Genomic DNA, 26,657 nt, shown 5'->3' with positions numbered 1-26,657 from the left:
TTTGGGAGGCCAACCCAAGGTGTCGAAAACATGCAGAGATGCAATCACATCTGTTGATATAGATTGCAATCTTTCTGTGATGTACACCTTCTCATTGTTAATTAAGTTTCCTCTAACAGTCTGAAACTCTTGCTCTCTATTTTGAATGTTTGTGAGCTGCACATCCCTGATCTTTCCTGAAATGAATGCATGGTCCAAGAAATCTTGTTCGCTTGGTCCAACATTAGATTCCAGGTCAGCCAAAACTGAAATACAGTGTTCAATTCTTATTTTCAGAGATGAAATCAAAAGACTCTTATTTTGTAGTGCCACGCTTAAAGGGTTCAGTTTCATCTAAAAATCCAAAAGGAAGTACAGAAGCTTAACAAATTTAAATTGCTTCAAACGTTTCAGCAAACCCTTAGGTTTAGTACTTTCATTGTCTTTTCCATGGGTCACAACAGCTTTCCATGATTGCAAGAGATCTCTTACAGCACTTTCTTTGCTGGCTAACCACCTAATAGCGTGGATATCATTCAGTTTTAGAATTTCTTCTCCTATAACTTCTGCCGTTTCTCTCAAGAGGTGAAGTCTTTAGCAGAGCCATGATAAAACTGAAAAATATTCCTAATCACGGAATCAAATGCTCTAAGATATTAACTCCAACACAGCTAACTGCAACCGGTGTGCAAGGCAGTGAATATTTATAATTTTATTACAAATATTTTTCATTTGCACACCCAATCCTGATTTGTGCCCGACCATATTTGCTGCACCATCAGTACCCAAGCCTACAATGTAATACTTGTTTCTGTATTTATTTGAACCTATTGCCCAATCTAAATACTAAATAATCAGTTATGGCTGTGAAGTGACTAGCAGAAGTAGCGTTTGGGAGCTCTATTACTCCTAAAATGTCCTCTTTGATGTAACCATCAATTGCATCCACGTATCGAACATACACATTTGCATGCTCGACTGACTATTAGTGTTGCCCACGAGACGAGACTTTGGCCTGTCTCGTCTCGTGGAAATGTTGTGAAATGCTGTCTCGTCTCGAAAATATTCGTTTGTCTCGGGACACATGATCAATCTCGTCTCGTCTCTAATTTTTAAAGGCCTGTCCCGTCTCGTCCCGTGGGCAACACTACTGACTATCTATCTGTGGATCCATCAATCAGAAGGCTGATGTATGTACTTTTCTTTCTTTTCTCCACTAGATCTAACTTCAAAGTTTCAGCTATGAAATTAATAAATTCTCTGCATTGCTTTTTATTGCCATACTTAGGTAGAACACTCACACTTAATTTGCCTGCCAAACATAGCAGATCTGCAAAGTCTTTAAATGGCTTCTCATGTTTCGCTACATAGTATGCTACATTAAATAATTTGTAAGATGGGGTCGGCATTGAGTGGACACGGGGTTTTCAATCTGCTCGCTTTCCAAAACCATGTATGAATGTTGGATTGAGATGTTCGGGCATATTTGACACACATTTGAAACAACAAAATTTTAGTCGCCAGCCCCAAACTTTTGGTCGCCAATGGCGACCTGGCGACCGGAAATTTCGCGCCCTGAATTAGTCACATGTAACAACTTGTAACTGCAAGTCATCTCTTCCATGTGCCAGATACCCTCTATCCTTGTTGTTATCGGTTGCCCTCTTTTTCTGTTTTCTGGTGGAGTATAGGCTATTACTTGCATTGGCATTTTGTCTTCTATTATCCTTTTCACATGCTCGAGCTATTTCTACAGTTATGATTTGACAGAATCCATTATGAGTACTGCATTTCCACCCTTTCTTCAGTCACAATTTATTATTTTTTTATCTTCTTGAGATTCTTGCAAAGCACATTAAAAATTATGTTAACCATAATTTTCATTGGCTTACCAGTAAGTACACTAGGAACATGTTACTTCATATAGCTGCACAAAGTAGATACTGGTAACAGAAAAAAAGGTTGAAAGGATAACTGGATGATGTGAAAAATGTCAAAATGTTGCTTTGATTAGTGAAAACTTCTAAGTTGAAGAGCAAGCATTTTCATTCTCCATAAGAAATACATGTATTATGTTTTGTTTTTTCAATAAGTTTTTCAATCTTGATAACTTAGAACTACAATGTGAGGACATATTAATTACCTAGAACTCACTGTTTTCTTTCTCTTCTAATACTCAATAATAGTTTGACAGAATTGAAATAAACATGCACCTTATGTAAAACTCTACTGCATCCTCTGAACCAAATCAAATTCTGCTCAAGAGATCTATTCTCTTAACATGAAATAAATTCAAGGCTTGGACTAAATTTAAAAGAAACTTGAACACTTGATTAGTTCTGTTTGATTACTTAACATAAAATAAGAAGTACCTTGTGAGCAGTCATTGCAGTCGTAATGTCCGGTCAAGCAGTTCTTATTATATCATTTATATCTTCTGTGGTACCAGACCCCCAAGGACTCAAATGAATATTTGAACTCAAAAGATTCACCAAATATATTTATATTATCAAGGATCTTTGTTACAATTCTCCAATACAGGGTGGTGGGGGGTAATTTGTTAGAGCGCCGGACTGTTTACTTACGTGTAAGTTATATGGTTCTTTTTAAAACTGACATTTTGGGTCCATCACCGGATCCTTCTGGGTGCTCCAATAAAATCACATTAAAAATGTAAGCAAGTTAAAAGCGAAAAGAAAAAGGATAAAGTCACTTCATTAAAAACAATTGGCTTTTTAGTCATCAGCCGTCATGCATCGACAACGCACGTCACTGGCCACCGCCTGCAGCATTGGCTTTGCTCTCCATACATATGCCTGTAAAAAACTGTAAAACTAAAACACTGTATTTTACCTCTAATAATTAGCAGCTGTGGTTATGCAAACATTTAAGACATTACACCAGATTTGTGATAAAATCACAGGTTTTCTGTAGGTTTGATTTCTACCACCGGCAGTAAAGAAATTTCTTCACCTGGAGACAAGAGAAGAGTTGCTCTCTTGAAATGTAGTTTTAGAGAAGTATAAAAGAAAAAGGTACTAGACTATTTCTAATGTTCCATTAACATTGTATGCTAACATTTAACATTGTTTTTGACATTGAAGCATATGTCAATGGGGGGGGGGGGACTTGTGTACAAGCGAGAGGAGAAATCATATTACTATCCACTTTAGTTCATGAGTTTGCCATGGTTCTTCTCATCTTGCTTGACCTCTACTTGTTTTGATTTAATGTAGGTAGCAAATGGAAACATGGTAAGAGGAGGTAGCATATGACCTCCACATTATCAACACCAATCGAGGTATAACAATCAATTCAGTGTTGTTGGATTTTCTCTAACAGGGGTTAGAATCAATAGTTCATGATGCCAAGGATGGCTCAAGCTTGTTAGTGATAAATTTTTCCATCTTTTCATGGACCGATTTCTTCTTTAACATCTGTAGTGTGGGAAATATGTAAGTTGCACAGCCCTAGTTGTATGCAGCATTGGTTCTCAAACTTTTTCCTCATTGTACCCTTCAGTTGTAACCAGTGGCGAAACGTAGAGTTGCTAACAGGGTAGGCACAAAATTGCGATAATATCCATTACTTGCTTAAATCTGTAAAAAGAAAGGGAGGGGGCTATGTCATGGAGAGTGGCTCAAGGCCGCTTCTTTACTTGCCAGTGGCATGATGTTTTCAAAAGTGTTGTCACCAGCCTTCAGTACGATAATTATGTCTTAGACGTTCTCCTCCCGCCCACCAGATGTCATCGATCTAGATTTTTGTTCATTTCGGTTTTTTGTTGTTTTTGTTTGTATTTTTTCAACCCCTGATTTAGGCACGCACCTCCAGAAAGAACTACCAATCATGAGACATCGCGAAAATCCAATGAATAGTGCTTGAGCCCTGTTGTCAATTCTTCATCACTTTTTTCTAAATTTCTTTATTTATTTTGCAATGAGGTGAAAAGGGCTAGAACCCCATAATTTTCGGGTCAGTACGACGTTTGTGCCGTGAGCAGACTACAGAATTCCGCAGAATTTTAGCAAGACTTCCTCGCACCAAGGAAAACACCATTGTTATCTGTTCTCTAACTAAAGGAATGGTTGTAGTTAATTAAAGTCTTGGCTTTCTAGATAAATGAATTTTTGACACCTGTTTGTGCAAGTAAACGTAATTTAAATTTTGAATATTTTCATCTCATTTGTTCTGTTCTATGTTAATCGTGACAATGTGAATGTCGATCCTTGTTTGGGACCCTTCTATGATGGCAACACGAAAGGTTACTATGTACCATATAAACAGGTTATAATAAATGTAGTTGCTTGAGAGAATAGAATCCCAATTTTTAGGTGCAATTTAGCTCTTTTCTGCCGATCCAAATAGACAACACTGGTCTGTTCTGCCAGACCTGAAACAGACATGGTCCCCGCAATAACCCCATAACACTCTTTGTCCTAAACCCAAAAAAAGTATTCCCTTGCATTGTACTCTCGTTGCCCGCTTTCTTCTCTTATCATTTCAGGGTAAACGAAACTGCCTACCTCTTCCCTTGTGTCGGCTGCATAAAAAAATGTCTGCTTGTAATATCTATTCGACAACAGTGTTAACGCATTAAATAAATATTTTTTTAAAAAATTTGCTGTGACTTGCCACTGCTACTTGCAAAGGAAAATAGAGTTGAAAACATTTTAGAAATTATCGTTGGGAGGAAACATGAAAGACCAAAAGTGGGTCCTACCTTACCGATGATTACATCTTCACTCAATTAAGAACGCAATTGTTCTTGTTGTTCTTGCATTTTAGTCCAGCACTTTCTTGCATAAATCTGATTGCTGTACATGACACAAATCACAAACAAAGCTCTACCACCACGAACCTTGCGCTCCGTTCTAGCGCCCTGAGCAGGATGCAAGTTTTCACAGAGAGGGAACAAGTGAGGGAATCCCTGTTCACGATAAAAATAAATTATTCTATTTCCAGTGAAAGTAAAACTACTTTCTAAATATAAGGCATAACTAGCATTTTAATTTACATAATTTGGTATGAAGATTTACTGTACAAATATAAGTTCTTCAGACTTTCTGTTTACGCTAGGGTGTTGGGTGAATCGACAAGACCATCAAGACTTTGACCAGAAAACGAAGTCAGAAGTACAGTACTCCATAATTTTCAATTTCGCTTACACTTGTGGATATAAAGGAGAACCTGAAATAGAAATCTCTCTGCACGAACACAGGCTAATGTTTATAAAAAATGCTGGTACACCACAAAGTTCCAACCGTGGCAGAAATGCAGTGTTGCTGATATTCTGTTCGTCCTAGTGGGTAACGCTGCGAGGCCGGCCTCACAAGCACGTTATAAGCATACGTACAGTACTCGTAAGATTAGGCTTCCTGCATATATGACCATACGACAGAATGTGAAGAGAAGAGGCCCCAGCAAATGTGCCTCACTCCATGAGAAGTTCGTATACTGGACAGGGTTAGAATGTTTTTGTAATTATCATAAATGAAAATTCCAAACTTTTGCATTGCATTACATATGTTTTGACGAAATAAGTAACTACACCTATAAAAGAGTAATGGTGTGGGTAGGCCCGGCCTCCTGGCCTCATAGGATGCTTCGCCACTGGTTGTAACTAAACGTCTAACCATTGGTTTTCTCAGAATAGTGGGTTTGGGGAATCTTTTTGGCTGCCTGATTGGTAGGGAGTTTTTGATCTTTTGGAGGCGTGTAACTGCAATAGAGTAAAATTGTATTCTGGCTGTGTGTTTGGAAAGATGGTAAACAAATAAACATTAGGATCCTACATTTATTATTTTATTGCTTACAATCTTTATGGTTAGTTAGAAAAATTAAAATGTGCAACACACGTGTGCTAAGAAGTATATAAAAAAAAACATTAATTTTCATATATTTTTCCAGTGTTATTAAAAAACAATGTGGAGTTTTTTATTGGGATGTGCCTGCATAGTCTTGACACAGTTTCTTGAAGTCTGGCTGTCCACTTGTAACTTTCAAGCGGAGATTCAGCTCCAAACTTAGTCTATTTTGGTATTTGTTTTTTAGGTACACCATGGATTAATAAACACTATCTGAGCTAATTGCGTACCCCCTTCAAGTAGTTCATGTACCCCTGGGGATACACGTTCCACAGTTTGAGAACCACTGGTATACAGTCAACAAGAAGAAAAGTGAGGGTCAAATGTAGATTAACACTAACTATTTGTTTTTTTGACAGATATTATGTTGTGGAATGATAATTAGAAGAGCAAGGCAGGATTTGAAGTTACTTAAATTAAAAGTACTAAAGCAAATTACGTATTCAGTTTCATTATGAATTTCCAATGTAATTTCATGTATATTACACTTTCTGCTCAATTTCAGAGTGCAAGTTAAATATTATATTTACTGGCCCAAAATATTATCATGGGGTGCATCCTAGGGGCAATTATTCCCTTTTGCCCTATGGAATAGCATGCTTCTGTTGATGATCAAAATCCATGTTTCTTGTGAAATTTGGTTCATGCACTGTCAGGATGTTAGGGTGTGATGTATCATTTTATTTCTGAAAATCGAGAGAGATGGCAAAGCAAAGGTAAAGAAATATTTTCAGCAAACCCTAATTGCATCATTCCATTTACCTTTATTCCATGTTTCTAACTTCTGCAGACATGTATAGTGGTTAATAATTTTTGTTTATTATAACCTCTTCAGACCTGAAATTTTGTTTACAGTTCCAGTTGAACATATGTTCAAATTTGAAAATATTTTTAGTTTTGAATAAAGGAAGAAGGTGGTTTACATATGCGCACCTTAGGTTTCACTTAGTAGGTTTCTCATTTTCAAATTTCTTTATTAATCTAATGCCATTTTAATTCTTACAATATTGAGCTGTCAAACCATATTTTGAACTTTTGTTTCTTCAATGAACATGCACACTGCAGAATAATTAACTGATCTTGTCTTTAGTGTCAGAGGTGTCAGGTTCAATCCTAGGTGGCAGCTCCACAATTTTGGTGTTGATCCAGCATCGTGGGGGGGAATTACGATGGGGTGGGAGTTACTTGAACAATAATATCACACCTTTATCTCCAAAACTAGAAAAGCAATGGGAGTTCATGCACTGACCACCGATCACCAAATGAAAAACTGCTTAGCACTATTTGGTCTCAAAGGGCTGTTCCACCATGGAGTTAAGTATATTTCTTCACAAAAATAATTTCATTTTTATACTTAGTGTGCTGAATAAAAATATTTTTTGATAAGTATTTTGTATTTACTAATTGTTACATACAAAGACATAATTTTAAAACACAATTTACATAATTTATACTGAGAACAAATGTGATTAATTATATGCTCGGAAATGTATTACTTATTGTGACATTTGAGAAAGCAGTTATGCGAAATCATTCTGATTATTTTGCACATAACTTGTGATGTGGGCTTACAACTAGGAAACCTGCATTTGTAAGCAACTTTAGCAGGGATGAAATGTTGAAAATGCCAAAAAATAATCACCTAACTGCAGGTATAGGTTGTGTGATAATTCCTTTGTTTCCTTCTCTGACTTATTTGAATTCCAGTAGGAAGAATCAATGAGGTATCTTCTGAGGATAGTTATAATGTTATTTTGTCAAAGCATTTGCCAAATGCAGACCATATCATGGTTGGACTAAAGACTACTAACATCTGTAATTTGGTACTTCACTTACATTGCTCTGATTCACAATCTTTATAATGCCTGGATCATCAATAAAACCTGGAATGAATAAGAAGACAACATGTTATAAAGCACAACGAAATAGAAGTAGTACATAACACAACGCACAAGATAATGTCTTGCACATTTCTACATCCTCTAAGTGAGCATGACTTTCCCATGCATTATAAAACATAACCCATGGTGCAATAGCTTGTGAGGGCCAGGACCTACCTACCAACTGCTGGCATCACTCCCACCTATCGAGGTGGGAGATCATCCACATGTGGTTGGCACAATAAACCCCCAGTCATTGTTTTAGATTTCCTTGACCGGGTTAATGCTGCTCATTTGTAGCTCCTCAATTTCTTCATGATGGTGGGTGGACACTGGTCCCATACACAGGTCAACGTATCAGGAGAGAAGTTGTTACACTTCCCCCAGGAAACTCGAACCTGTATATATTCCCTGTCCGGAGCCCCAAGGATGACCCCTTAGACCACAGGTGCAGAACATGCATCATTTGGTCATGCAGGTTTAAAACCATGACTCCTCTCCCCCCTCCCACTTTTTTGTTTTCCATGTGAAATAAAGTGGTATGTTATTTGATTTCATTTTGATTTATTTTACTTCGCGTTTTGTGCCTCTTGGCTAATTTGCGAAGATGGGGATGAGTAATGAAATGATGAAATTGATGAATGGACATTCACAAACATCCAAGCCCGAGCGGGATTCGAACCCGGGACCCCTAGCATTGTAGCGCGGTGAGCTAACCACTCGGCCACGGGGTCCGGCAAGTGGTATGTTATGTTATTAAACTTTGTGTAAAGGGTGCTTCAAGTGGATCAATTCTTATGTATAATTATTTACGTATATGTGAAATACGAAATGTCCTATTAGAATTTCTGGGTGAGGGGATACAAACCCCAACCCCCCATGCTAGTTACACCTATGCATACACACACCCATTTGCAGTAAGGTGATAATTTTGTACTTACAAATGCATTTATATGGCAAAATTTTCACATTAGTATTCACCCAACGTACAGTATCTGAATACCAAGTTGCATGCATGTTCATCTCAAATTCAAATTAAATTTTCAACATTTATTTATTTTTATGATAATTCAATATCAATGGACAAATGTCATTTGAATGTCATCCACACATTATCACCTGTGTATGAAACAAAATAATACCACTTACCTGCACCCAAAGTGTTAGATGACACTATGTTGCTGGAACTATTACATTGAAAGGAACAAACAAATATCATAATGCAGCTTGCAAAATAAATTGCGGTTTCAGTGTGGAACGGGAGTTACATGAAGGTGAAACTTGGGTCAAGGAAAAAATATTTAGCTTTTTTGTTTGCCACAAACACATGAATCTTTTTTAAGAGTGCACAACATATCTTCTAGAGAAAAAATACTCCTTTCATGTCAAATCAATCAAATTAATTTTTTTTGGACATATTTGTGTCTGATATTCGAGATAATGTACAATTTGAAAGTACTCATAGGATGAAACAAAATTCTGAATTTTGGCAGCACATTAGTTTCATTGTGATTGTTGATAAATTTAAAATGGTCATATTTTTCAACATTTGGAGTAACTTGGTAACTGTGAAATGGTCATTCATTACTAAGACTGTTCTTATTTTAAAGTTTTCACTCCACACTATTATTTCATATCAAATGCGATAGTTTTTATAAATTATTATGTTTTAGAAAATCAGAAATATTTCATTAAAAATGAAAAGACACTTGAATACACCATCTCTTTCTTTCATATGTTCAATACTCATGCTCATGGCTGTAGGCAGAAAAAATTGGGGGGAAGGGGGTACACTCAATTTTTCCCATAGGCGTCGTCAGAAATTTGAATAATAGAAATAATGACAATAATAATACTTAAAATTTCCTAATAAACTAATTTATTCCAAAAGTGTCAAATTATTATATTATTATTATTGTTGTCAATATCCTTGGGGAGACTTTTCTATTCGATCCATCAGATGAGTAAATATGCAATACAACTGTGTTTATTATTATTATTATTATTTTTTACACTTCATCATACAGTGTGTACTGAAATCCACAGTTACTATATTTTGTTATTAAATTTTAGATACTTTCAAGAAAAGCTTTAAAAGTTAGAGGGAAATTTTACTCGTAAAGTTTGTGTTCTTTGACCAGACACATAAAACTTAATTTTTGGAATTTTGAAAATTGTTGAACCAGTTATTCTTGCATTAAGTGGTAGAAAAAAAAAATATATATATATATATACTGTATTGTATGCGTAACATTAATTTTTCGATGTAGCGCACTTTCTCTTTGGTTATTCTGATCGAATACTATCAAACTGAACTTCATGTTACTAACAATAAAACTAACAAACGTTCTGCTATTTTGTAACTTGCAATAAACTATGTCAATTCCAGGGAAAGGGGGCGGGGGGCTCCCATGGACTGGTTTGATTCCACTACCTGGCGCTCATATTGTTCCTATACTTAGCAAACAGCATTAGATACAACCACTATGCACTACATACAAGAATGTGTTTTATAGGACCACATATAGGTTATATGTATGAACTATATCGACCGCTGGGTGATGGATAGCATCGAAGCTGGAGATCCGAGGTTTGAACTCTTTTATCAATGGGGATTTAAACCCTTATGAAACAGGTTAATTTAAAAGTTGGAATAGGAATTTTTGGACAATCGTAAGAGAATTTTCAGTTTGACCCAGAAACAACACTGAAAAGAGGGCAGTAGAAGTGAAAATTGAGGGTCACAGGTGGGCTGCAATTCCGACAATTAAACCTGTTTCGCTCAAATTTCACAATTCCAAATGTTTGAAAATTCTAGCTTGATCATTTCAGCATTGTCTCCCTGTTGTATTTTGTGAAATTGTGAATACATTTTTGAACGCTAACCCTCCCCCCTCTCTAAATGTGGCCGTGCTCATGCTAGTGGACATTTGTACATATTTTATGTCACAAAATGTACCTTTGGATGCACGAAAATGCTTCCTAATCCACTGAAGCCTGCTAGTTTGTCAATAAATCCTCATTCTACACATATATATAACTATTTGCCTGTAATGTTTGTCCTAAGAGACACTGAGCAAGACCTATACAGAGTTGAAAAATAAAATGGGATAGGACAAAAATAACTATGACAACACATCTTCAATTTTCAAATTACTTTATTGCCAAAATCAAAATCATTTTCATTTCTTCAGTATATTCTCTCTGCAAGTGTAGTTCACGATTCTAACCGACAGTATTGTGATGCCTTGCATTGTCATGATAGAATGTTTTCATCCACCAGTAAGACAATGCTACATCTCTACATGCTTCAGACAGTGTCTAAACATTATTGCGCATTATGACCTCGCTCAGTCTAATGAAGTTTGTGTACTTTAGTACTTGCACTTTCCTTCTGTACTTGATGCAGTATGCACTACATAAGTACACCACTGTCACCACTATGTCACTTGCATATCTCTTATTTCACTACTAGGTAGCAAACACCCAAGGCAATCCAACATACAAAAGTCATGTGACAGCAATTTTTAAAATCCAATCTCTTGCTTGCTGCAAAGTATGTTTGAAAATTTGGTCCAAGTTGTTTTCAACAGGTGCTCACATTGTGATCACATTCTGCTCTTGAGAATCTGATTTTAGACTTATTTTGCATGTTTTTAGTACTTGTTTTTTATTGACAACAAGAAGATTTCAGGACTGCGGAATGCAGGAGCAGTGGGAAATGTTGGTCACTCGGTTTTCTCAAAAACTATTTAGCATGAAAATTTAATACAAATGCTGCTGAAATTGTATCAAATAGGGCAGTGTCATGTTTATAATTTAATGCCAGGGTAAAGGCAAGTTTATCCTCCGCTCACAAGTTTGTACGTAAGGAAATTCATAATGTATTGGCAGTACTTTATAAAATGAGAATTTTCAGTCAATAAGTTATGGTCCAATTTGAAGACACCTCTTGAGAGGGGCATAAACCCAATACCCTCTAAAAAAAAAAAATTGTGCGCCACAGCTTTACATTTTGTAACTGATTTACATAGGCTGGCTCAGTATATCAAAAGTTTGTTTGTAGGTTAATGGGGACTGGACCTACAGTTTAAGTGGGATCCGGACTACTGTGCCTCCATTGGGGATTTTACTGTAGACCCGTTGAATATAATGCCTCATCTTTACCACTATGCCATCGAGGATGCTGTTTTATCAGTATAGGTAATTTTATTTTGATATATCTTTTATGTGTGTGCAAGAACGAGAACTTAGTCTCCTGATAGTGTAGAGGCCAATTTTCGGCTTATAATTCCTTGTTAGTTTCTCGGTGGAGGCCGGTTACCACGGCAGTGGTTGACCAGACCCTCCTTACCCATGAAGAAGCACTAGATGTTTCTTTTTTTTAACCTAAATATGCACATGGTATTTAGTATTTAGGTGTATATTGAATGTTATTACCCCCCCCCCCCCAATTCCTCGCTACTCTTTTTTTTTGGTGCTGTCACTGATGTATGGACATTGCAAAGTGTTTTTTATTGGTTTATTTTACTTCGCTTTTCTGACACTGTTGCTGGAACGAAATGGCTAATCGCAAAGATAATGATAAATGATGATGTGATGAAATTTGATGAAGAGAGACACACATAGAATCCCCACGCTCAGGCCGGGATTCGATACCGCGACCCCTGGCGTCGTAGCGCGCTGTGCTCTAATGGTTCGGATCCAACTTTTAACACTGTTAGGTTATTGCCTTCCTGGTGGCGTCATCGCCTTGTAATCAAGGGGTCCCGGGTTCGATACCCGGTGGAGGTACATAGTGGTTCGGATCCCACTTTAAATTGTAGGCCCAGTCCCGATTAGCTTTAATGTGCATAAAGTGGACTTAAAATAACAATTCTCGAGATTCGATAAACACTGTAGGTCGAATCCAAAGGACAAGTCACACCATTCATGATTCTTCTGCCCTGTGTACACTTGTACGTATAAAGCGTCCCACGTGAATCCCATGAAGAAACTAGTTTTATAAACTGTTCCGTTAATGAATACAGTCTTTCTCATATTTTTTTTTATTTAAAAAAAAATCAAGATCCACAGACTTTATCTTCGGATGTAATGTTTGATAAACACCGACGGGCGCGAAAACGTTCTTTCTTCTCTACGAGGCATATCAGTTGCCCTGATTGTGTCTTTACGTCAGATGCAGATAAGGTGCCTTATCTACCAAGTGGTATGTTGTGTTGCAAAATCGTGGCAATAGGACGCACCGTTCCTTACCGTTTCTGGTTGAATTAATGATTTTTAGTTTGTTTTAGAAGCTGGATTTGCGTTGCATCATTTAGTTGCGAAAAACATAAACGTGGGACGTGGATGAGAAGTGCATGAATAGATACAACTTCTACAAGGGCGCGGTTTTCTTCTAGGTTTGGGAAATGATAATGTGAATGCTGACGTTGTAGATATCGGTGGGGCAGCTTCCTTGTTTACGTTTACTTGATTTCCGTTTAAAGTAGTGGGCGCGTGTGGATGTGCGTGTGAAGGTGCAATGCCTTCTTCCAGTGGTAGCAGCCGTAGCTCAACTCCAGACTCTCTAGATTCCTTGTCACGTTCTTCTACCTTGAAGTGGAGCCCTCCGGAGCAGCAACCACGAGGTTCCGACCGCCATTATGGGAGACCAAGGGAGGTTAGTAAAATTCGTTTTACGCTTTGCTACCGGAAATTGATACCCTTTTCTGGATCTCGAGATACTGAGCTTTGAAACTATCTGTGCAAAGGATTTCAGCATGCCATCGTATTTCAACATGGTGACAGGCCACGATGAGGATGCAGATTTACTGTGAAAAGTTTGGTACTTTAATCCGGTAGGCTTTTGCCTCCCTGTTACTGTAATCGCCTCGTTCTGAGACTAGATTTTTCTCGCGATCAAGCATACATTCCATTTTCGTGAATATGAAATGTCCCAGCAATACTCGGCTACTGTTGTAGCCTAGTATTGATCACACCATCAGGCACACATGAGTTATTTACTTTCCTGAAATTGATACGCCATATATACAGCATGATCTATTATTCCACGGGATTTGCCACTGATCCACCGTTATCTCCTTGAATGATATGAAGGAAAATACTTCCATCTTTAGTTTACCGCTCATTGCCAGCGCAATATCGAGGATCGTGTTTGATCCATATCTTGAAACAATCTGATCTTTTTCGCTCACAAGCAATACCAAACCAGTCCTCCCAACATATCTAGCTCTGTTAAAAAATTCAGGAGGATAGTTCTAAACTTATGGTAGTTACTTTGTTCACAACACTGAATACTGACAAGTTTTTCTGGCCTCCCTCATCGAGTGATGCCCTAATATTCCTACGAGTTTCGTTCAGTAAGCTCCAGTTTAGACATAGTTTTAAAAATGTCTAGATTTGATTTCCGACTAAGTTTCAGCATGAAGGAAAATTCAATGTATGCAGTAACAGATGTGGCAATTTTGCAAACTATTAAACCTCTTGATTGTATGACAAGTAAGTAACGTCTTACATTATTATTCCGTAACTTATCTAACTCTGGGAAAATACACCAAAAGAAATAGTACTACATATGTTTTTCTACAGGATAGAATTTGTGCAAAGGGGAATGCTTTGGAAGAAGGTATACAAGGATGTTTTATGATGCAGTCGTATACGGAACCCGGAATTATGGGCAAACTCTAAAACTTTCCAGTTCTTAAACGTGGTATATTTTTAAGATGGCCATTCTTAAAACTACCGCTATAACAAGATATAAGGTAAAGGTATGTGTGCATTGCTACTGAACTCTTAAGCATTTGTTTTCGTTTGGCTTCTACTACGTAAGAGGAAATGTTTCCTGAAATTTACAGCAGATATGACTCACTTTCCCGTTTGTAAATGATTTTGACTCAGCGTGTGGTTGGCTTATTTTATGAAATTGAAAGAACGTATTTTGCTTCCCGCAAAAATAGTCCTTGTGTACATGCCCATCCGTTTGAGATTTCTGTGATATTTCGATTTATTTTGGAAGAGTTTGCTCGAATCCAAGTTGTTTTGTGCACAATGATTTGGCTATTCCTGATCTGCCAAGTGCCTCCCCCCAATAATTCAATGATAAGGCAAATTTAAGCATGAATTTACCATTATTTGACGATGTATCTCGTAGGACAAAACAAAATCCGCATGTGTATTTGGGCTAACATGTTTCGTTCTAGCTCACTTAAACGTTTTATCACGTTTAAAAGAAGTAAAGTGCTCCCCTGTGCTTTACACCACGCCATGAAAGCGTATAGGGAATGTGGAGTTAGGACACCACGCTTTCTTGATCACGGTCGAAGGTGGGGGTGATATGATCAGCACCACGCCCCTGACCGCCTTTACCTCCCAGAGTGTCCTCCAGGTACCCACTTTATGCGACTCTGGGTGGGCGCCGGAACCGATTGAATTGGTGAAAAAAATTCCGGTTCGAGCCCTGATGGTAGTCAGACGCCCTAACGACTGAGCTACAGCGGCTATTTTATCATGTTATCCGGAGAGACTTTCCAGCGGAATTCAGCGACTGTTGCACCGTACCATATTTTTGGTACAGTGGTATCCATGAGTATTACCCTGCAAATTGTCCATCACCATGTTCGTGGACCTTATTTGACCCAATAAGAGCTTCAAGAATTAAAATAAAACTCAAAACAAGCTGTTGACTACTTCTGCACGAGCAAACATAAAAATCCATCGCTTAAGAACACGGTGTAAGAGAAAAATGAATGAAAATAGTCATGGACAATTTGCACTCATGGATCCCACTGTACCACCACCAATACAATTTAGGCCCAACTAGAAATAAAATCGTAAATACGCCACTGGTTACCATGGGCAGTGCCCAAATATACATTTCAAATTACATTGATGAAATAGTAAATATATATCGCAATTACGAAGTAATTAGTCGACAACAACTTTCCATAAGCGTCCTTGTGAAAAATTCTGTTAATTAACGCACCGAAATTCGTGCCGATTTTTTTTTTTAAGCTTCCACCACAGAGAACCTAGAAAGACTTTTACATCGACTTTGAAGCCCGCAGAACAAAGGAAGCCTCTGAAAGTGAAAGTCGTTGTCCAGAATCCTTATATTGGTGGAGGGAGACTTTCCGATTGGACAAAAAGAAATCTTCTCTAAGGCGTTTTCTAAAAGAGAACAGGCGCAGTGTTGCCGCATGGGGGAAATACAGTTGCAACATTGAAAGGGAGAAAATGTATAGGAAGGTACAACGGCGAAGGGAAACTCGATTCACCTGATATTTCGTTTTTTTCCTTCATTTTATTATTATTGATTGCCATGGTCGTGGTTCTAGACGTCAGAATCTCGTTTGTCTAATAATGCGTCGTTACGAAGCCAGGGGTGCTAATTTCGAATTGTGGTTAACATCTAGTAATCAATTCACCATTCATCCTCATCCGCAACTAACTAAAATACAGTAAAATGACCAGAGATACCAATAAATGCAATAATATAGTTTTCAGGGTGTGCTACGAGTTACGGAGATTGACGCTTCCAAAAGGATCATCCTTTACACCCCCCCCCCCCCCCCGGTTAACATCAAGTTGGAGCTTGGCGTTATTATTCCCCCTGCGTATTAATAAAGGAAACTGCGTTTTACGGCACTTTCGGAGCAGTATCAAATACACCTGGCCATTTCATATTGGTTTGTACAGTCACGGACACTTTCTGGCTTGTAACAGTTCCATTAACTTTCAATGGAATGGTTACAACCCAGAAGTGTCCGTGACTGTACCTGAGGTAGCCCGTAGCGTAGAGCATCATAATTGAATGTTCACTTGCATTGATTTTCAAGCTGTACCCAAGGGGGTACTGGATGGACCACATCCCCCCAATACCCCTAATTTTTAAAACACTTGATTGATTTTAATAATTATTAAAATATACTACTACTGTAAATTATTGCCATATACAATATTCTTTCGAACTTCCTGAGAATTTTAGTCGAACCCGCATCTGTCACTTCGCCGTCCCTTCTAAAAGTTTTCTGGCGTCCCTACTTCTCTATCTTCCAGTTTCACAGGTCCAGTTCCTGAGATCGATAGATCGCCGTTCTCGTGTATCATACTATTCGTTTCAGTAGGCTCTTATTTGCTACTTTCTCCTGCCAATCAAATTTATTCTAAGCATCCGTACTGAGCCCCCAGTGTTTACATTTGAGTTTGCTAAACTGCCACGTATTTAGATACAGGACGAATCTAAACGCGTCCGGGGGATTCGCATAAAGCAATTCCCAGCTAGAATACTTCGTATAGACATCCCCCACCTATCACCAAACTCGACGAAGCAACCCCTCCCCCCCCGCAACTAGAAATTTACACTTGGAGCACTGCTTCTCAAAAGCATGTATTTCGCCTATTAATTCTGATAATACTGCCCGCCAAGGTTCTTTATGTGGCGTGCCTTAGTACAGATAAAACCTATAATTTTTTTTTGAGGCATTATCTTTAGTGCATGAATTGGTGAAGTAGTAAGTTGGTCGTGAATAATATATATGTAAAAAAGGACATCCTGTTTGTTTCTTTGAATTGTTGTTTATGCGCATATATGCTAATCGCAGCTGGACCTACAGTTTAAAGTGAGATCCGAACCACTGTGCAATGTGCCTCCACCGGGTGTCGAACCCCGAGACTCCTTGATTACAAGTCGACGACGTCACCACTTACTATCGGGGTGGCCCAAAAGGACACCCTGTGATACAGGATTAAATCTCCATAAACTTAATTTTGTTAAGTCACCTGCCTTCTTAGTAGCATAGTAAAAAATAACCCGTGTTGATGAATCCATATTAATTTTAAACTCTAGAACTAAATTACTGGCATCCGAATTGAATCTTGAGCAATAAGCAGCCCTGTAGCCAGCCAGTTCTTTAGCTGGAAACTCATGTCAAAAACTCTTTTGACCGAGGCACTTTGCATGAGGCTTCATGGAAAGGTCTGCTAACATTTTATTCAGGAAACAGAGGCTGCTGCCTTACAAGAGTATCCTTGACCTTGAAAGAGGAGAGGAGTTGTTTGAGTAGATCTCGAGAACCGCTACATGTGTAGAAGAGTAGGAGAGATGAGTAAAAACATGGCTGCAAGGTTATTCATAAATGCGACTTGACCTACCTTTCCAAGTGTAGTGGAAAAGGTTAGGTTAAATCATTTATAAATATTAATTGGTAGGAGTGCAAGGTAACTGTGCTACCGAGTAAGTAAATATTGTTGAACTTCTGCGAGCACCACAACTCGGATAAGAGTCCAGGTATCACCAGGAAATTGACTTACGTTTGGGCGGCTCTGTTGATGTAGGTTGAGTGGTCTCAAACTCACGGCCTGCACGAATGATCACAAAATAAAAAATAAATCACTATTTGTTTCAAAAATATAGGCATATATTGTGAACATAATAATGCTTAGCATACTTGTGAGCAGTTTTCAATAATGAACCAAGTAAAATCCCCTGAAAACGTTAGGTTGACAGACTTGTGTTACATGTTCAGAGGACATGACAAGGGTCTCGGGTTCGAATCCTGGCTTGGCCATGGGTGAGTGTCCATCAGTTTTCTGATATCACTGATCCTCATCTTCGCGATTAGCGAAAAGTGGCAGAAAGAGGAAGTAAAATAAACCAAATTAATCCATCAATCAAAGGTCATGATTCCTAATATCGATAACTAAGTGACAGAAAAGCGAACCTAAGCAAATTGTAATATTTTTTGTGCCGTGCCCAGCTGGCAAAATGTGATCATTTTAAGATGTAACATATTATGTTGCGACAAACTTATAATATCCCTTGCTTCTTGGGTATGAACACTGTCATACAGAAGAATGACGACACCTTTTGCTTTTGATGGCCGTTCTCAAACGATAGTGTGTCTCACTACGTTGCTGTCGGGAGAAACCTTAGTAGTAGTGCGCCATGTTGGTCAGAGAAGAAAGTGGGCATCAAATATACCATCTCATAAGGTTTGGTTTGGAAGGAGAAATAAGACAACGATATAATATTTAAATAGGAGGAACAGGACGATGATATAATATTCAGCCGCCACTTTTTCTACGAAAGATAATTTATTCAGATAACTTGAAAACTACTCTTACGTACGTATATGTGCTTTCGTTTTCATAATTTTGTGTTTGAGAGTGTGCATAGTTGCAGTGTTATTTTACAAAATAATGTACTGATGTGTTATGTAATGAAAATGGTGAAGAAAAACAATTCAATTGTTATAATTACTTTCTATGAACGTTTCTCTTTCGATTTAGTTTTAATGGTAATGCTTATATCGCAATATAAGACTGTAAGTGTAGTTTGCTCGTCGTCATAATTGGTCAACTCACATGGAATTTTGGATGAATTTTAGTATGTTGTTCTGGTATGTCTAAAGTAGCTCTCCATTATTTACGGCTTGGCGCTGTTTATAAAATTTGAAAGCATCTGTGTTCACGGCAAGTTCCCCGTGCACTTTACACCATTGTATGAGGTATATATGCCTCTCACGTTCTTCGATCTCGGTCATTTTAGAGATGATGTGATAAGCATCACGCTCCGTTCGCTTTTACCACCCAGAGTTTCCCCAGATAACCATTTATTTGAGGCTGGGTGAGCCCCAGAGCCGCTTTATACGGGGACAAGGCCGGAAAACCACCGTTCTCAGATCACCCACCCCGAGAATCGAACCCGGGTGTCCCTCGTGGCAGTCAGACGCCCTACCGACTAGACCACCGACGCTCCGTTCAAAATCCACTGAATTTCTTCCAACAAATGGCGATGTGTGGCCAGTTTTTCCCTGATTCTCTTGTGTGTATTCCATCAACTCTACTTGGTTTGACAAATGAAAACAAAAATTAGTTAAACTTTAAAATAAATTCAGAAATGTACCATGATGTTTAAACCGAGTGTTTTTATTGCCGTTGAAACGCATAAGGCAACCGAAGCGTATACCTTAGTTTGTCGTAATTCCGTAGTTCTTTATCTTTTCTCAACATCCTTTGTCCCTTGTTCATATTGGCAGGAATTCACCTCATACTAATTGATTGAAGGTGCTGGCTTGTTATTTACTCACTTAGCACATTCGTCCGTGAAGAACGGGTCGTGAGTTAGCACATGTTTCTGTAATCAACATGTAAACGACAGCTGTAATGAATTCGCATTTTCGGGACTACGCATTGCCGCAGAACATTCGTTCGATTCGCGTGCATTGCAGGTCGATCATTGAGAGAGCGTTGCGAAGAAGAAATAATTTTAATAATTTTATCGAGATTTTTCCTTGCCTGTTATATTGCTAATTAACTAAATATCAAGATCGTTAATACTTGGCACAGTTTTATTGTATTGCACTGTTTCTATCACAGACGTATTATAATATGTCTGTCTGTGGTTTTACAGCAAAATAAGCAACTCTCAAGATTGGGACATTCTAGTTGCGAGAAATTTGTATTTTTCATTGGATGCAATATCTGTTTAATATAGGTTTAATGTCCTGCCGTTGTATCTCCCGGTGTCTAATCACAGCGCAGAACGGCTGTTTTGACAAAATCCTGTTTCCGTGCTTCGGGAAGTAGGGTTTCAAAGTTTGCCGATTGTTCCCCAAACAGGGAACCGGTGGTGGTCTAATTAGCTGTTTTACCGCAAGTTCCTTCGTAGGTAAACGCGGAAACAGAGGGTCACTGCCATAAAGACGGTTCCCGCGCGGTTCCCACTCATTTCGGAGCGAATTCAGCATGAACTGTGACGTTTTTAAAATATGTGATCACACGGTTGCAAGTGCAGAAAGTAGAAGACTCACAAAGCTTTGGCGTACGCAAAGCAATACTGAGAAGATACACGACATGCACAAGCTCCAAGTACAGACCATGAAACAGTATTAGAAATAGCTATAAAAACTGTAATAAACAGAGAAATACGTCAAGGTAGTGATTTTTATCAGCATCTGAGCTTAATTGTTTGAAATGATTGTCTAGAACTCAAAGTTTATCATGCCTAACAATGAGACAACATAATCGGGAGTTATTTTTGAATCTTGATAAAATATTTGGTGCAGTTTATAAGTTGAAGCATATTTACACGCACGCACACAAGCATGTGTGTAAATAACCAGTGTTCGAGAAAGTCGCGAACTACCACCATTGCTACCTATTGTTAACATGCATATGTAGTGGTATTGCTATCATAACATTGCGATATCTGTATATACGAGGAGGGCGTTCGTTCTATTCTTCCGTTGTGAATTTTATATTGCAGTTGCTTATTGACATTCTTATGCAGTTCCTCTTGGCCTTCCCTATGACGCAGTGGTAACGCTATCGCCTTGTGATCAAGAGGCCGTCGGCTCGATACCCAGTGGAGGTACATAGTGGCTTGGACCCCACTTTAAACTGTTGGTCAAGTCCCTATTAGCCTCTATGTGTGTAAAGTGGACTTAAAACAAACCTTTACAAACGTTTGTGATCCAGTCCCTGCCTGTTGATGTGTACACATATTTTACAAATGCATTTACATAAAAATAACCCCAAATATTGCTTTTTTCTAAGTAAAAGAATTTAATAATTACAAATTATTTTGTGCGTGTGCTTTCCTCGATTCATCCATCTTCACCATTGCCGGAGATGTTTTTTTTCCTCAGGAATTTAGCTGATAAGATGATGATGATAAACACGTTATGATTCACCGTTTACTTATCCGTAATCGTTACCTAAGACGTCACTAAAATACTTCAGGTGATTTTTTTGATATTGTGAATGATTCTGTTGTATTTTCTATATAATCCTTCATGTACTCATAATGGGAGCAGATTTAGAAATGTATAGGCTGGGGGGGGGGGGGGTAATTATGGGCGAAGAATTCCTACCCAACCACATCACTATTTGTACGATTGTAACTCACAGAGATAGTCTTTTGGCATATTTCAAAGTGCTTTTTCATATAGTAGTATGTAAAATTGCCTCCCTGATAGCATAGTTGCTAACGTCATTGTATTGAATTCAAGGTATCCTCTGTTTGGTTTAAGGTGTGGGACGACATCAGAGGTTCGGATCTAAATTAGCCTGAGAGGCCTCCCGATGGCGCAGTGGTATCGTCGTCGCCTTGTAATCAAGGGGTGTTGGGTTCGATACCCGGTGGAGGCACATAGTAGTTCGGATCCCACTTTAAACTGGAGGTCCAGTCCCGATTAGCCTTGCTGTGCATAAAGTGGACTTAAAACACCAAATCAACCAACCAACCAAATTAGCCTGATCATAAAATGGACTTGTAGGGTTTAGTGTATCACGCTGAGGAGTCATAGACCCCAAAGTTATGTTTGTTCTGAAGTCACCCGCTTTCCTTCCATTCACACAATATCGATTAACCTTTCGATGTAGAAAATCGCAAGATACGAGTATATACGGAGAATGGATCCTTATAGCACGATTTCGGTTATGTCATTTCTTTGTTTACAAGTTTCTGAGAAAATATTTTGATGTCAGCAAAATTAATTGATGTGTCTTTCTTGCCACACTAATGGATTTCTCACGGGTCAAAGTACATAACAACAACAGCCAGGAAACTTAGTTTGACGTATGTTTTTATGACGAGTTGAGCGTTTGCTGCTTCCGCTTTTTCTTGTCAGCATGTGTAGGTGGGTGTGGATTAAGGAAATGCAAATCCAAGCGCATATATTTGCATTCCTTTCCGATACTGGTGACGTAACATTTTAATTCTGGCCACTGTTTTCTGTTGCGAAATCGTGTGCGTGAATACAAGCTGCCGCTGCGTTGGAAAGATAATTTTTCCACAATTATCTATTCAGTACTGATATAGATTATTTTGCTTTTATATCGTATCTTGGACCGTTGAGGTTGCCATCATCGGTAGCTGCTAACATTGTACCGTAGAAATAAAAAGTATTACTCTAGGGATGGTACAGTCACGGATACTTGTGGGTAACTATCCCATTGAGAGGCAGTGAGATTGTTACAACCCAGAAGTGTCCGTGACTACAACCGCTATCGAAACTGTCTTTTAAGAATCGAGACGAGAACGAGACCTTGATTTGAAATACGAGGGTTGGGGATTAAGTCATGGCAACCCAGTAATAATTCGACAATCGAAGGATGTATGAAAAATTTGTTATATACAACTGAAAGAGTATCCATTATGGATATTTTGTTGGTAGGAATCATGAAAGAAAACCCAAGCAATCCTGTGACATACACATGTTCACATGTTACAAAAACTTGTCTGATTATGACAAACCTTCGAAATAATCTCCCGCATTGTCCACAGCACGCTGCGATCGATGTGGAATACCATCGGCAGCACCATCCTCTTCACCATGCCTGGAGTTTTTGTGATCTACGACGTGCCGTTAGTTAGAAGCGTCAAGATCTACTGCATAATGCAATCATACTCCACGATAATGCAAGGCCACATAAGGCAGCTTGTGTACGGGACCTACTGCGCCGATGGGGATGGAAGAGTTGGATCACCCAGCGTATTCACCGGATTTGTCACTGTGTTATTTTGACCTCATCCCCAAGGTGAAGGAACCACTGCGTGGTACACGATATGCGACCCGCATGGACATTGCAAATGCTGTGCGACAAAAGATCACCCGCTTCATGCATGGTAAGGAGGATGGTGCTGCCGATGGTATTCGACGACTTCCACATCGATGGGAGCGTGCTGTGGACAATGCGGGAGATTATTTCGAAGGTTTGTCATAATCAGACAAGTTTTTGTATGTGCATGCGCATGTGTATGTCACAGGGTCAGACAGGTTTTTGTAACTTGTACATTAATACATGTGTGTGTCACAGGATTGCTGGAGTTTTCTTTCATGATTCCTACCAACAAAATATCCATAATGGATACTCTTTCAGTTGTATATAACAAATTTTTCATACATCCTTCGATTGTCGAATTATTACTGGGTTGCCGTGACTTACTCCCCAACCCTCGTATTACTTCACTGTGCGATTTATAGGTATCCTGATTATTTATAGATGTGACATATGCAGGGTGTTCAGAATGATACGTCACATTTCTTTTAGTCATACGAACAACGTAAATTCGTACCATAGTCTCTCCAGCATGTCCGTTGTCACTGACACCACTGCAGTTACGATGCGATTTTTCAGCTGCTCCAAAGTTGTGAGCAACGAAAGCAGATGCACAGCATCTTTGGTGTATCCCCAAAAGACGGTCACTTTTGAGGCCAATTGTAGAGTACCAGCTGGATATGCTGCAGAGAGTATGCACGAATGTTGTTTGTATAACTAAAGGTCACATGGACCACTTATAAATGTTGGTGAATTGTGATGAATTTTCCTTCAGATTGATGTATCATTTAACATTCTGACCTTGTAAGCTCCAGATATACGACCATTTAAAATCGGATTAAACGTTTTGAAACACGCTGTAGTATTTCGTTTACGGTAATTGCGAACTTAATCCATTAGTAGCAAAATCGAACCCGTGCCGCGTGGTTGCATACATATGGAACTTTGGCATCGAAAGGAGCGTCAAACAGGAAATAAGTTATCAAAAAAATGTGTTTGCCGTAATAACCTCCATAAGTTGTGAAAGTTTTGCAGCGACACCCTATACTTGTTGATTATGTGTCAAGCGATGGGTGTTTATGAACCAAGAAAGACCTCGCACACGAGAAACAGAAAGGTCTTGTCTAGAAACCATCTCTCACTCACTCCTCCTTAGCAATCGCGGAAATGATTTTCTGGGAAAGTGAAAGAAGACAGCAGCTATTTAAATTCCACTTGTAATGACTGGTTTGAACGTGGTAGATTTGTCAAACCGTTAGAATGCATGATATGAAGCGTGCTGTGACGACACGGGATAGGTTCCTCATCTTTTTGTCCTGTAGGCACCTGGTATAAAAACTAGTATGCCGTGTTGCGCCAAATTATTATAAATAGCAGTGACCGAAAGTGCAGTTATGTTGTGCACACATTTATGCATATTTGGAAGGAACTTCTCTAAACGTATATGAAGGTTATCTTCTTGTGCAGAGGTTGTTGATGTGCATGTCCTGGGAGGTGGGGCTGCGAGTTGAATCGGTCAGTCGACCCCTCTGGAAGTTGGCATTGCTAATTTCAAATCAGAAACAATGCAAAAAATATGTTATTTTGGTAGTCATAGAAAATAATTACTATTTCAGCTCAGTGACCAAAGTTAAACGCAGCTCAAAACATTGTGCAGAAATCAGGCAGAACTTAATTGTTTTCATATTTTACCACTTAATACAAAATCACCGAAAATGACATTTTTGTGTCGCGCAACGTAATATTTTTCTTGAACGATGATGCAATAACAAAGTAAATAGAACTATGAATATTTTAAGTCAATGTGATGCTGTTTGTAAAGTGCTACGGTATTATTTATTTTAGCCGGCCTCCGTGGCATAGCGTGCTACGACGCCAAGGGTCCCGGGTTCGAACCCGGTCTGGGCATGGGTGTTATTTGTGAGTGTCCCTTCATCAATTTCATCATATCATCATTCATCCTCATTTAGCCAAAAGTGGCAGAAGTGCCAAGTAAAATGAACCAAAGCAATCAATCAATATTTATTTTATCACTCCACCACTGCAACTGCACGTGGCATGCCCGTGACGATCACTAAAATTTATCAATCTATGGCGTCATAAACGAGAACCTGCTCTCCGTAATCTTGATCTAAGCCTCATTCATTTTAAGCATTTATTTTCGCAATATTTTTGTGGATACATACGCCCGTTGAACGATTGCGAATGTCTAGACAACGGCAAAAGTAAGCCACACGAACGTTTAAGTGCATGCTGTAGAGGGAATTCTAAGCAGATTTAATTTTTTAGATTTTGTAATATCATAGCGTTTATTCGAAAGGAGTAGAAAAGTCGAAATCTGCTTCGATTGTGACGGCCAAAAGTTCAGCCAAGCCTTAACCTGGATATTTAGATTTTAGTTCTCAGATAGATGCGTTGATGGTAAGGGGTTTGGGCCTGTATAGTGTAAAGGGTTCAAATATTCTCAGTGCTGACGCACCTAGAATTTTATTTTCAATCAATCAGGTTAAGACATCTGACAGAAAATACTCAAACTTCTGACGCAATACTGCGTGATGATTCGTGACTGATGTCATAGCTCGGAGGAAAAAAAACTAAGCCCAAACATAATTTTGAATAATGAATCTTTCTATCAATTAACTTTCAAGTTAATGCATCTACGATATGAAATCGTGATACTCCATGGACACATTTTTTGGATGGGAAGAGAGGCATGTAATGGGCCGTTCTTAGAGAATCGAAAAAATGTAATATTTCTACAAGTTGCACTCTATCCTGAAAAACAACCTTGATTTTTGCCGTCACCTGCGAATATAAAATAAAGGAATTTTAGGCGTGTTTTAATAATTCCACAAATAACTGTAATTTTCTCTCTATCCACCACATGTTTCCGTTCTGACAAAGCCAATCAACACGTACTGTTAACTGACAGGGAGAGATAGGCACGCTATTTGAGATAATGAATATTGCAATATCTGCCAAGTGTCACCTTCCTACATATCGATAGGTCGTTCGGGATCTATTGTCTTCTCGACCAACATGAGTTCATCTTCGGTCAGCTGTCAACGAAATGAATAATCGTCAATTTCAGAGAAGGGAAGAGCAAAGGGGCGAGACAGGTCACTCAATTTTCCGCAGCTGAAGGTTGTGGGTTGGAATATAATTATCACTTTCATGGCAATTAACCTAAAGAGTAAGAATAGCAACGTTAAATACAACTATGGGCGGAGTCCGAGACAAGACGATATAGCTTATAGGTACCGAGACAGCTTTGCAAAAATCGCGAGGAGAACGAGACGAGACAGAGTCGTGAGATTGTTACGATATTTAAAAATTATCAGATATTTGAAATATCAATCAGATATTT

General features: G+C 38.6%; 1 protein-coding gene across 2 annotated transcripts in view; it reads left to right on the top strand.

The window, feature by feature from the left end:
• GckIII (Germinal centre kinase III) overlaps positions 1-26,657 on the top strand; it is a 144,005-nt gene that overhangs the window by 7,315 nt on the left and 110,033 nt on the right. Inside the window, exon 1 of one of the 2 annotated variants that reach the window (XM_083122646.1) lies at positions 13,022-13,388. The exons of the other annotated variant lie outside the window; for it this stretch is intronic. Coding sequence (XP_082978772.1) covers positions 13,251-13,388 — 138 coding nt within the window. The 5' untranslated portion in view covers positions 13,022-13,250. Of the gene's footprint in view, positions 1-13,021; positions 13,389-26,657 lie in introns of those variants that run through there. 2 annotated transcript variants of the gene reach the window in all.

Source organism: Lepisma saccharinum, chromosome 5 (genome assembly GCF_977018435.1).
Source record: "Lepisma saccharinum chromosome 5, izLepSacc3.1, whole genome shotgun sequence".
NCBI classification, from domain to species: domain Eukaryota; kingdom Metazoa; phylum Arthropoda; class Insecta; order Zygentoma; family Lepismatidae; genus Lepisma; species Lepisma saccharinum.
The sequence above is the reverse complement of the archived record's forward strand: the minus strand, read 5'-3'. Positions and strand labels throughout refer to the sequence as shown.